Source organism: Schistocerca piceifrons, chromosome 6, assembly GCF_021461385.2.
Source record: "Schistocerca piceifrons isolate TAMUIC-IGC-003096 chromosome 6, iqSchPice1.1, whole genome shotgun sequence".
NCBI classification, from domain to species: domain Eukaryota; kingdom Metazoa; phylum Arthropoda; class Insecta; order Orthoptera; family Acrididae; genus Schistocerca; species Schistocerca piceifrons.
This window is the reverse complement of record NC_060143.1, coordinates 63,989,768-64,003,222: the sequence shown is the minus strand read 5'-3', so window position 1 is coordinate 64,003,222 and position 13,455 is coordinate 63,989,768. Positions and strand designations below refer to the sequence as shown.

Sequence of the window (13,455 nt, the reverse complement as noted above, 5' to 3'; positions counted from 1 at the left end):
CCCCTTGGTTACGTGCCGCCGATTGTTCCCCGTGACCAGTTGTCCTCCGACAGGGAACTCTTGCCCATTCCGGACAATATGTCGTCTTCGCCCGTTGGGTGCCCCAGCCCGATGGAGGTCGACCCTTTGGCCCCTCCTGTCTCTCTACGGGCGCATACACCGCATGCTGGCGTGCACCCTGGAGTAGGTTTTCAGGCGGTCCCTACCTCCCTGCGGTCCGATTGGCAGGGTGCGGGTGGCACAGCCTTGCCTGTTGTTAGGCTTCAGTGCCAGACAAGGCAGTGTGGTGTCACCGCCAAACACCACACTTGCTAGGTGGTAGCCTTTAAATCGGCCGCGGTCCGTTAGTATACGTCGGACCCGCGTGTCGCCACTATCATTGGTTGCAGACCGAGCGCCGCCACATGGCAGGTCTAGTCTACACAGACTCCCTAGCACTCGCCCCCAGTTGTACAGCCTACTTTGCTAGTGATGGTTCACTGTCTACATATGCTCTCATTTGCAGAGACGACTGTTTAGCACAGCATTCAGCTACGTCATTTGCTACGACCTAGCAAGGTGCCATATTCAGTTACTATAATTACTATCTTCAAGAATGTATTCTGAACAGATAATATTGTGAATCATGTACCGTCAAGAGCGACGTTCATCATTAATGGATTAAAGTTAAGTATCAAACTAATTACGTCCGCTTTCTGAATTCTCATTCCTTGTCATGTTCCAGACCTCACGTCAGTATAGTTCTTCCCTCCTCACACCAGCCTGCATGAGCTAAAATGCGTGCATTTCGGCCTCCACTCGTAACACGGTGTTGGCTCTTCTGCTAACACAAAAGGCAGCATGTTGTTTGCACTGATGGTTTCTCTCATCTCTCATTATCATTGTCAGATCCATTACCAGCCGACAGTGGAACACACCAATGCCGATGCCTTATGTCGCCTTCCAATTGGGCCAGACCTACTGTTCGATCTGGATGAATAGCTTTGTTTTTAGTTAGATATTGAGAATCAGAAAGTGGTCGATGGTTTTCCCATCTCTAGTGCCACAATCACCTCAGCCATTGTGGTGGATCCTCTACTTAGTCAGGTCCTCTCCTGTGTGCAGTATGGTTGGCCAGAAAATCCCCCGGGCTGTGCCTTGGGTCCCTTGCATAATTACTTCTCCCTCCAGCACCGCCTTCTGTGTTTGACTGGGTTCTTTTATTAGCCATAATATACTGTGGCTTTTGTGTTTTGGTCATTGGTGGACCTCTCGCACCAAAGCTTCGGCCTGTCGACATATGTATTAGCTGGGCATAGATGGGGACATTATGCGGCTTATCACTGCTTGCACACACAATGTTCTGCAACAGGCAGCCCCACGAGCATCTTTCTCTCCCTGGTAAACGTTGCAGCACCCGTGGGAGCTTCTAGTTGTCGATTTTGCTGCACCCTTTCTAAATTAGTATTGGCTCATGGTACTGAATGCCTATTCCAACTTTCCCTAGATGGCATGTTGCCTGTCCGATCTGCAGCAGCCACTATTTTGGCCCTGTCCAAGATTTTTGCAATTTAGGGGCTTTCATATACCATGGTTACTGATAATGGTCCCCAGTTAGTTTCTCAAGAATTTGCATTCTTTTGCCTGGCTATTGGTGTTTGCCATTCACAGCTCCCCCATTTCATCCTCAATCTAATGGTGAGGCCGAATGCATGGTTTGGACATTTAAAACTCAGTCACAGAAATATGTCCCCGGAAGTTCCTTTAGACTGCTTGTACGATTTTAATTTGGTGGGGGACAAGAGCTACATGGACCCCAGCCACGGATCCTCCTTCAGCTGTTGCATCCTACGCCACCTCCAAAGGTGTTGCCTGCTCCACGAGTGTTCCGTCCGGGTGCTCCTGTCTGGGCTCACGGTTTTGGCCAACAACAGAACTAGGTTCCTGCCTTCGTAAAGCACCTGTGCTTCTTCCACACTCCTAACATTAGGAAGTTCGGTCACTTCGACCAGCTGCGGCCATGCGTTGCAGTGTCTGTTCTGGAGAGCCCACCACCTACCCTGCCCCTGCCACCACTGACACCTGTTCCTGTGTCACAGATGGTCTGATTCACGCCACAGTGGGGTCATTGCCTGGCAGATTGCTGTCTTGAGTTCCTGCCTCTGCACCACTTCTCTACTGCCACTGGTAGTGCAGTCTCTGCTGCACCTGATGCCGCAGCCGCCACCGCCTTGGTTGCTGGGCCCTGTGCGGCTGTTGTGTCCGACGCCCCATGTTGATGCCTCTGGTGATGACCTCAATGAGGACATCACTATGGAAATGCTATCCCCAATTCTGCCATACAGCCTCTCATGAGAGCGGAGAACGGCACACCAAACCACCCCTCACCGCTTCCACTCCTACTCGCCAGTGCCTGCCTGCCACATGCTGCAGCACCTGTCATCAGTTGATGAAATGGACATCAGCGCCATCACTGGTGTTTTCTGTGACTCGTAATCTCAGTGGCTTGTGAGATCAGTGCTTTTATCCCCACGGTACCAGTGATTTTTTGATATCAGTGCTTTTTTTGGTACCCGTGTTCTTTTTCCAGTATCAGTGCATTTTTTCTGTCATGCAATTTTTCCATGCCTAGTTTTTTATGTATGTATATGGCTTTCCCACCCCCTAGAAGGTAGGAGTGTTGTACCTTTGCTTATGATGCATATTATTTCAGGGATCGCACGTTCATACAGTTCACACTCCCACTTAGAGGTGCCACCTTGGTTGGCCCCTGGTGTGCTCTGGTGAACCACCAAGGAAACAGTAATACTTAAGCAGTCACAAACAAGTGTGGCCTATTCTTTATGTTGTATTACTGTTGTCCAGTCAATGTGTTCAGTGTTACACACAGCCTGTATCTTACATGTTGCTCTACACGGTACTACGCTCCATAAATCATGTTTGCTCTTGCTATAACAGCATTCAGTCACAAATGTGACAAAATGCTGCTTTAAAAGCATTCAAAACCAAGGTTCTGTAAGAAAAATTTTTTTATGTGGTTGAAGGCTCTGGTTCTGGTTTTCCCTAGTCTTTCACAAGACCTGATCAAATGGTGGAGCAGCACAAAGGAACTTCTAATCCAGGGTGAAAAATATAATCCAACCTCATGAGTAGATAAAAATAAAAGGAATCATTAAACTGATTATGTACAAAGAAAACTAATGTATTACTGAAAACTACATGTAACGCTACTTTAATATTGCAGGATATGTGAAACAAAGTTATTATGTATAGTCATTTTCCTTTGCTTCATGTCACTTTGTCTAAATCTGTTTTCCTGATTACTTCAAGGTGACAAATAACTTTGAATTGCAATATATTTCTACCCTTACCTTCTCAAGTTAACCTAAAATCAAACAAAATGAAAACTGTACAAAAAATTATGAAAGAAACAATAATAAAAAACCAACATGTCCTCCATCCGAAGATATGACAATAGTGGAGAGAGTGAAATTAGAATGGTGATAGAAATATTTACATACTACAAATGTCTTTCCGTGTTATGGGCGATGTAACATTAAATGCAGAATTTTGCGACTTGCAATATTAGTAACGCCTGTTCTAGGCAACAAAAATGCCTAGATCTGTGCACGAATTTTTAAATCTTTGTTGCACTTACTTTCTTTGCTTGCTACGCTACGTCAGTTACAAAATACATTACAGCTGTTTTTCATCCTCCATTTTGCTGATGTTGGTCCATGGGAGAACTTGTGGAGGTACATCTCTCTTTTTTACAATAAAACCCAACTAGTTGGCGAGCTTACTACAGCTCAATATTGTGTTTATTTCAAAGAACTCAGACAATTTGTCAGTGATTAATAGTTTTCATTTCATGGTGACAAGAGTGAAGATGGAGTTACTGTTATGTGTAATGGTATCTGTGAATGTGTCTGATGCTGTAACAAACTGACACACTGATCGCTCATTTCTGTTTGGTATATTTCTAACACTACATTTCTGCAACTTCTTTCTGAATATTCATTTTTATATAAGTTACAACTAAATCGTCATGTCTTAATGCTGTAAGTTATCAGGTAGTATAGGCAAATAAAACAAAATAACTAAAATATATTGTCACATTAAACACTAGGACAACAAACGTCTCCAGTCCTTTCCCTTCACCCCCCTTCCTTCACCTTCTGCCAGAAGGAGGAGCCTCTGGCTTTGAAAGCTTGTGAAAGTTAAACCCTTTTGTGTGTGTGTGTGTTCCCCTGCCGCCGCTTGGTAAGTAGATTTTTTATCTATCCATTTACAATATATAATAAAAATTGCATATTGAAGATAAAAGTAAAGATTCAACAACCAATTGTGAAGTATACCATTCAAGTCCTAGCCCAAACTCAGACTGCGGAAAATTACTGTAGGAAAGCAGGTGTTGCCTTTTTGGCTGGAAATAGCTTAGAATAAATGGATGAAAGAATGGAGAAAAGTATTTACTAACAAGATATTGCTGCCAAAATTTACAGAATACCAGACTGTAGCCCACAATTTGCTTTGAAATAAGATATGCACAACAGTCATAGGAATCTCTCTTTTTTTTAAAAAAAAAACTACCTAAATATACAATATTACAGAACAGTTGTTTTTTAATGAGGCTGCTGTTGCCACAAATATCTAAGAAGCACAAATTTAGTTTATAACTGATGATACAGCACCAATTTTGCGCAAGACTAAAAAGAAAAAAAAGGTATACATGGACTCTCATGCAGTAAATTCCAGATGTTGGTTTAAGTGTGTAAATAAACATGTGAAATGCACAGAATTTTTGCTGCTAAATTCACAACATCATCTGCAGTAGGAGAACTCTGTAATGTTAGTTTATAACACTCAAAATAAGGAAAGCCACATAACACTAAGAAAGCTCATCTTCCACTTCGGGCAGATAATAGAGATAGTAAATTACGTAAGTAAGAGCTCACAAAAACATAGACAGCAAGGATAGCAATATCTTAAAAATTGCAGATCATACCATACACTTAATTGAAAAGAAAGTCCAATTTGAAACCAAAATTCATGTGATCAATATTGCTCGTTTTGGGCACTAAGGAGCTTCCAATTAATTTATTATAAAATTGCATCACTTATTTCCTAACCTTTTATTAAACTTGCCAAGTTATTTCAGAACAGAATTCTAAATTATGATTATTAAATATAGCTATTTTGGAGATTGCAATATTGGGTACTCAACACTTAAACAACTAAGGGACAATGGATTATTTTACCTTCAGTGAAGAGATGCAAACGAAGGCCACATGTAGTTAGTCTCTCCCGAATAACCTCTGCACGTTCCAGATACAGGTGGTTATGGTAGCAACACAGTGGTAACTGCGGTGTGCGACATTCACTCAGACTGCTACCGCTGTACACTGATGTCCGAGAGACCACCGGTGAAGATCCATTAGGAAACTGCAGTGACCCCAGGCCATGTGCATAACCTGGCTGCCAAAGACATAAGAGTGTTACTTCTATGCTATGTATCATAATTTAACAACTGAATCTTTTTGAGTACAAAAAGTTAAAATGTGGCTCTCACTTTATTCAATACACTTGCATTTAGCAGTATCAAAAATGAGTTAGACATCTCTCATCTCAGTGTACACAGTAATTGGGTATTGTGACCCAGTCTTGCAATGCAGCTGCCGTACTAACAAGAATGATGATCACCTTCAAGAGTGCATCAGAACTGTCACTGCAGTCAACACTTGCATTATGGTTGCACACCATCACTAATATAACACCTCCGCAACTCATGGGATTGGAAGCAACAATACGTAAATTGAAAGTTATATTTCTCAAACGATGACATGACCTCCAAATCCATGAGATCCTAGACTGTCTTCCTTCAAATTGGATTAAGTACTTGAATTCAGTATGGCAAGTTATGAAGGATAATTTCAACACCTAAGAAGAATGGTGCCAGACATAGAACTTAACCATAATGTATCAACAAGGTGTTACAGATCTCTCTGCTGGATTGTCAATCTTCAGTTGCTAGTAATATGACAATATTATGAAAGGCCACTATTCACTGTATACCGGAAATGATGAGTCGCAGAGAGGCACAACAAAAAGACTCCTAAACAAGTAAGATTTCATCCAAAAAGCCTTCTTCTGAATTAGGCAAAACACACACACACACACACACACACACACACACACACACACACAAAATGATGTGCCTGTCCTTGACTCACATTTCCATTATGTGTTGGGTAGCAATCTATCCTTCCATAGTATTGCCATTATTCGATCCTGAATTTCCCATTATTTGATTCTGCTCATAATATGATATTTATGATTTTTTGGATACATCTGTCTAGGTGCAATTTATATTTTGATTGGTGAAATTTGCCTTTATTTATTGAGGTGACATGCTACCTGTAGATAAATACAATTTAAAAATCATTATTATGAAAGAGGAATTCATTCCAAAAAGGAATGTGTGAACTAGACTCAACCAATTATGGGAATTGCCATATACAATGTCATTGTGAACTACTGAGGACTCTGCAACCTTTCCTCCAATGACTTTGGAGCTCCTGAACAAACTATAGAATTCATGTTTAAAGAATGACTTCTGCAGAAATACATTTGTAAGACTTGGACGTTTTATAGATACCACACCTTCAGCCTTCAACTGTCAACTGCTGCTGGATATAGAGTTATGAGATGTCCTATCTTCCCACATTTTGCTCTGTTTTGTGTAACAGCTGCTGTTATGTCATTTAAAACTATATACAAGAAACAAAAATCATAGGAAATATGCTAATTCTCTTGCATGAAGGACTGAGTAGGCCAGCAAGTGGCTAGCATATTCATATTACTACATGCTTCTTGTGAGATGAAAAAAACTTTACGAAAGACCAACAAATCAACTAAGGATATTTCAGTGTATCCTGTTGTGGCTAATTACTTATTATGGGAATCAAGTCTGCCATTACTCTTTTGTTGTGCTGATGACACATCCATGACTTGGTCAAATAGTGTTATGGCTCTTCCCCATTTCCTTGATATGATGAATATCATGCCTTCTAATATAAAGTTCACAAGTCGGATGAAGAGAGACAGAAAATTACCATTATCGGACATTTCAGTTAAACAAAAATTTGATGAATTTCTTTGTCACACTGTGTACTCAGACTAATGCATACAGGCTTTTATCTTGGCATGGAGAGCTCACATTATTTGGCTAAAAGAGAGAAATTTAAAATACAGTGTTTCACAAAAGACGCCTGGGAGGGGTCCACTGGTCACGCAGTGTGTTTGTCATCTGTTTCTGCTGCGTCTGGCAGTTGGCACTATGAGGAGTTCTCGGACACCAATACTTTCCGCGCATCCCCTACACTGGCTGAGTGTACTGGTATATTTTTTGTTTTTTCAAATGCATCAATATTGCAACTGCGCCAAGTCATGACTTTCCCTGCCTATATGTCGCTGGGCCTGGTCCTCAGAAAAACCACTTGTGTACCTTCTATACTGTATGATTTAGTGATCAGGTGTTTTGTTTTAAGTTTCCTGTTGAGTATCCATTTGGCATGGTATACATGAAGGATTAACAAGTGTTTCTTGAGTTGAACTATGCAAAAACAAATTTGTGTGTGGAAAGTAGGCTTGAATTCATGTGAAAATTTCCCAGTGTGCATGTTCCCAATGATTCAATGATATGCAGATTAGTGAAGAAATTTCAAGAGACTGGATCTGTGTTACAAAAATGAAGGTCTAGGGAACCTCATGTTTTAACCAAAAATAAATTTCACATGATAGTGGAGACCTTGCAGAGAAGTCAGAGAGAAACTCTACACTGTTTGACACTTCAGACTGGTATGTCAAGAGCATCTGTTCACAGAGTTGTGCGCTCACTCATGTTGAAACCATATAAAATAATCGTAGTGCATGAACTGAGGAACTCTGATACTGTTGCTCAACATCGTTATTGCAACCAGCTGTTACAATCTGTGCACGATGGGGAAGCTGATTCTGAGATGCATGTTTTTTATAATTTAAGTATGGCTGCATGTGTCACGGTACGTAAATCTCAGAAAAATCGATGCTGGAGCTCCAAAAACCCTTACAAATTACATCAACAATCTCTGCATGATGTGAAAACAGGAATGTGGCGTACAGTTAGCGCAAAACGGATTACTGTACCACTCTTTTTCCACAAAACAATACGTTCCAACAGGTATGTGAACAATATACTGCAGCCTTATTTTGGTAACTAATCTCTAATGAAAAGATGTATGTTTATTTCATGCAGGACAATACAAGTCCACACATCGCCACTGCTTCTATGACAGCAATACGAAGTGTTGTTGACGACAGGATAGTCAACTGTCCTCTTTGTTCTCCAGATACAAATCTGTACGATTTTTATCTCTGGGGAATGTTGAAAGACAAGGTGTATGCAACCAGTCCCCACACACTCTAAGAACTGGAAGACAGGATTTGACTAGTCTTTTTCCAGATTTTGGCAGTTAAAATTCGTCAAGTGTTTACAAATGTTTTCATAAGATGTCAGGCTGCTCTTACCATACAGAGGGACATCATTTTGAGCACCTACTGTAAGTAACTGTAATCTTAAATTAAACAGATGGCAAAACTGTATACGCTTAACTCAGGGGAAGTGCATATGCAGCTGACTATGGGCAGATTAGTGGCCAATAGTCGGGTGTGACGGCTGGTGGCAGATGTGGTGGTGGCGGCCGGTGGCTGAATACCGCACGACCCGAGGAATCCTCCTGGGCGTCTTTTGTGAGACACCCTGTACTTAAATATATAGCACCATGATCATTTCCAATAAGAATTGCCTGTATTCTAAGATAACACATCTATTAATGGTAGTTTGGAGAACAGCAATGGTAATAGGCATTGAGTATATCATACCAAAAAAAAAAAAAAAAAAAAAAAAAAAAAAAAGAAAAAGTAAGTGAACAACCATTACAAATAATTCATTTGCAACACTTCTGCCTTTTGTAGTGTTCCACACAGTAAAATAGCTAGAAAACAAGGAGGAATTTTATCAATTTTGTATTTGCCGAAGAGATTAAAAAAGTGCTCCACACCTATAAAGAGACAATTGTGCCCTCAGGGTATGTGTAATACACAGGATTAGTCACCTAAAACTTGCACCAGAAATATTGCAGAAATCAACTGACCTGCAGTTTTCAAGAATGGACTAGTAGTCAGGGGGTCATATTAATTATCAGCCAGCCAACAGATTGTAATAATACTCAGAAAATGTATTTATTGTGCATACACACACATCTTTTTTTAATGGAGTATTGCCTATTGACAACAACAAACTAAAAGTAAGCTAAATTAGAATGTCAGTGGTGTTTGTTGCAGGAGTCTAGTGAGAGTCTTTTACAAAACATTGTACTGTGCAAAGTTTCCACACTGACACTTGTTTTGTGACGTTCAACCTGTGTAGTTGCTGGGTACAATGTTGTTCATTTGTACTGTTCAACCTGTGTAGTTGTTAGGTACGATGTTGTTCATTGTTACGTTGGCTTAAAGTGTGCTTGTGTATTCCTTGAGCACACTGTGACTTGCTGTGACTAATCAGTTGGTGTGTGTCAGTCCAAGCACTATGTAGTGAGTGGATGATATAGTGTATGGAGAGTGTACGAAGAATGCAGTTTGTATCTTGTACAGTGTATGAAACAAGATGTCCCAATAGACATCCATGATATCAGCAATTATATACCAGCCTCTTCAACCAGTTATGTGAAAATGGTAGTGTAACACCTAGACAAGGTAACAGAAGGAAACAAGTCAAGACAGAAGAAGGCAATTAATGTTCTTGTTGCTGTTGCAGCTGATCCACACATTAGCTCCTATGCAATCACACGAGGAAGGGGCACGAGTTAAGCAAGTGTATACACATTCTCCATCAACAAATGTGCATCCCTATCACATCGCTCTCCATGAAGAGCTGCATGGAAACAATTATGAGGATTGTGTTAACTTCTATACAGGGCATTAAGACAGGATACTCCAGATGTATCATGTTTATTGATGAAGCCACATTTACTAAATATGCCCACATAAACTGCTGAAAGAAGCACTACTGGTCTATTGACAATCCCCATTAGCTTCGTCAGGTGGAACATCAGCATGCATGGTGTGTAAATGTGCGATATGGGTTGGCTGTATGGTTGTTGAAGTTAAAAGGGACCAAACTGTGAGCTTATCTGTCCCTTCATCCTGTGTATATTGAAACAGGAATAATCTATGGAGGAGTGGTACAGAAGGCCGACCCTGTGAAGCCGAATTGTAAGCAAGATACAATACGACAGAGATGAAATCTAGGAGAAGTAGGAGGGGAGTGAGAGGGGGTAAGATGTGTGAGCTGCTTTGTCCAGAATGCAATTGGAGGTTCCTCAAGCACAGTGGGAGATGCACCCTCTGCATCTCTGACCAGCCCCACCACAGCGTATACGTTAGCCGCCCCCCCCGCCCCCAAAAAAAAAAAAAAAAAAAAAAAAAAAAAAAAAAAAAAAAAAAAAAAAAAAAAAAAAAAAAAAAAAAAAGAGCAGTCCAAACAAGATAATAAAATTTTAGGAAAGATAAAAAATTAAAAAAGGGCAAACATAAAAGAACAAAGAGAATAAAAAGGTGAGAAAGGTAGGGGACTGGCCAGACAGCTGAGCAAGGACCACCATGGGACCCCTGGGCTAGAGCAGGTAAAGGGTGCCCCTCCAACCCCTCATGTAGTCAATGAGGCCAAAGTGCCCTACCTCATAGAGGCGAATAGAAATCATCTTCATGGGTGAAACATAAAACCAGGTCAGCCGCTTGGGCGTCATCCGCTAACACTGAAGGCAGCGTATCAGGAAGGTTAAAAGATTGCCACAAAGCAATCACATTCGGGCAATCAAGTAGGAAGTGAGCCACCATCAGGTGGACACAACATCGACAGTAATGTGAGTCTTCACATCGGATTATGTGGCCAATGCATAGCCAGCAACATACAGCAGATTCCCTGCAAGAAGCATGAAGGGAAGACTGCCATGTGGTCTTGCTCTCCTTTATTGCCCTCAGTTTCTTTGGGGACTCCCGGGAGAACCATTCCGAGTTCCAGACATCCAACGACTGAAGGTGTAGAGTTGACCAAGGTCAAGTTCTGGGTCCACCACTTCCAAAATCAGCATCCTGGTAGCCAACTTTGCCAAGTGGTTGGCATGTTCATTCTCTGTGACCCCAACATGGCCATGGTTCCAAACAAAGAGAACTAGGCATCCAACCTGATGGAGATCAGAAAGAAAATCCTGGATAGTTGTGACTAATGGGTGGTGATGATGGCACTGGTTTACAGCCCGAAGACTGCTCAGGGAGTCACTGCAGATTAGAACCATCTTGCCAGTGCACAAATGAGCATGACTAAGGGCTCATTTGATGGTCACCAATTCAGCAGTGAAGACACTGTAGTCATTCAGCAAGGAGCATAGTTTAATGCACCTTGCATGTGTGTATGCAAAACTGATTTGTCCATCACCCTTTGAGCAGTCAGTGCATACAACTTCTGAACCTGGAAATGCATTGAGGACAGCCAGGAACGGGTGGCAAAACACCATGGGATCAATTGAATCTTTTGGTCCAAAGGATAAATTGCAGCAGATCCAAGGTCGAGGTACATGCCATGGGGGCGTATGCGATTGCTCTCTTACAAGAGGCGACAGTGGGAGAAGTTAGAGAGTTCAGAGCAGAGACATGCAGTCAAATTGCAACTGTGACTCCAGTTCTGGATCTCTGTTGTGGGAGGTGGACCTCTCTACTAGGAAAAAGGACAAGTCAGCCTCAATGCTAAAGGGAGGTGCCAACATGTATAATGTAACTGAGTAGCTGTTGGTGCCAGATCTGCAGTGGAGGGATTCCAGTCTCCTCAAGCAGGCTGTTCACAGGTCTGGTTCAAAAGGCTCCTGTTGCAAGTTTGACCCCACAGTGGTATACTGGGTCAAGTGGCCACAAGGCTGATGGCGAGGCAGAACCATACACCAGACTCCCATAATCTAGGTGGAAGAAGATCAGGGCTATGTGCAGCTGCAGAACGGCAGTGTTGTCAGCACACCAGCTGGTGTTATTGAGGTAACAAAGAGTATTAAGAAGTAACCAGCACCTTAGCTTAAGTTGGTGGAGATGGGGAACGCACATCAGCCAGGCATCAAAGACCAGTCCCGAAAAGCAATGAGCCTCCACCACATTAAGTAACTGGTCATCAAGGTAAAGTTCTGGTTGTGGACAAACAGTACGACAGTGACAGAAGTGCACGACATGAGTCTCGGCAGCGGAAAACAAAGTCGTGGGCAAGGGGCCATGACAGCATCTTTCGAATGGTGCCCTGCAGTCAGTTTTTAGCAATACCCACACTAGAGGAGCAATAGTGAAAGCAAAAATCATTGAAATACAAGGAGGGTGATACTGAAGACCCCACAGCTGCTGATAGACCATTGATGGCCACTAAAAGGGGAGGGGGGCACTTAATACAGAGCCTTACAGGAACCCATTGTCTTGGATATAGGAGGGGGACTATGGGAAGCACCAACTCTAACCCAGAAGGTACAGTGCAGCAAGAAGTTCTGGACAAAAATCTGAAGCGGGTGCCGGAGACCTCACTCATGTAAGGTAGCAAGGACGAGGTGTCACTATACGAGGGTAATCCCAAAAGTAAGGTCCCCTATTTTTTATAAGTACATAGACCTGTTTATTTCTACAATGGTTTACATCAGTTTACAGCTTGAACATGTAGCTATTTTTTGACATAATCACCATTTCTGTCAATGCATTTTTGTAGACGCTGTGGCAGTTTTTGTATGCCCATGTCATACCAGCTCGCCGCCATGCTGTTCAGAAAGTTATGAACCTCTTCTTTCACCTCGTCGACGGAGCTGAATCGTGGGGACCACAATTAACGCTGACAGGTACTGTGAGACTCTGAAAAAACTCAAACGGGCAATTCAGAACCGGAGAAGAGGAATGTTGTGCAAGGGCATACACATTCTCCATGACAACACTCGCCCACACATAGCTCAGCAAACCGTTTCTCTCCTGCAGCAGTTTCAGTGGAACATAATCACCCACCCAACCTATATAGTCCTGACTTGGCACCAGTGACTATCACCTGTTCCCTAGGTTAAAAGAAGATTTGGCCGGAAAGCGATTCAGCTTCGACGACAAGGTGAAAAAAGAGGTTCATGACTTTCTGAACAGCATGGCGCCAAGCTGGTATGACATGGACATACGAAAACTGCCACAGCGTCTACAAAAATGAATCGACAAAAATGATAATTACGTCTAAAAATAGCTAAATGTTCAAGCTGTAAACTGATGTAAACCACTGTAGAAATAAACAGGTCTATGTACTTCTAAAAAAATAAGAAACTTTACTTTTGGGATTACCCTCGTATGATGTCATAAGCCTTTTGTAGATCAAAGAGG

General features: G+C 42.0%; 1 protein-coding gene across 1 annotated transcript in view; it reads right to left on the bottom strand.

Annotated features, from left to right (window-relative positions):
- The window catches only part of LOC124802639 (PHAF1 protein CG7083), a 141,873-nt gene that overhangs the window by 105,141 nt on the left and 23,277 nt on the right, over window positions 1-13,455 (bottom strand). The window contains exon 6 of the mRNA XM_047263541.1: window positions 5,241-5,457. Coding sequence (XP_047119497.1) covers window positions 5,241-5,457 — 217 coding nt within the window. The remainder of the gene's footprint in view (window positions 1-5,240; window positions 5,458-13,455) is intronic.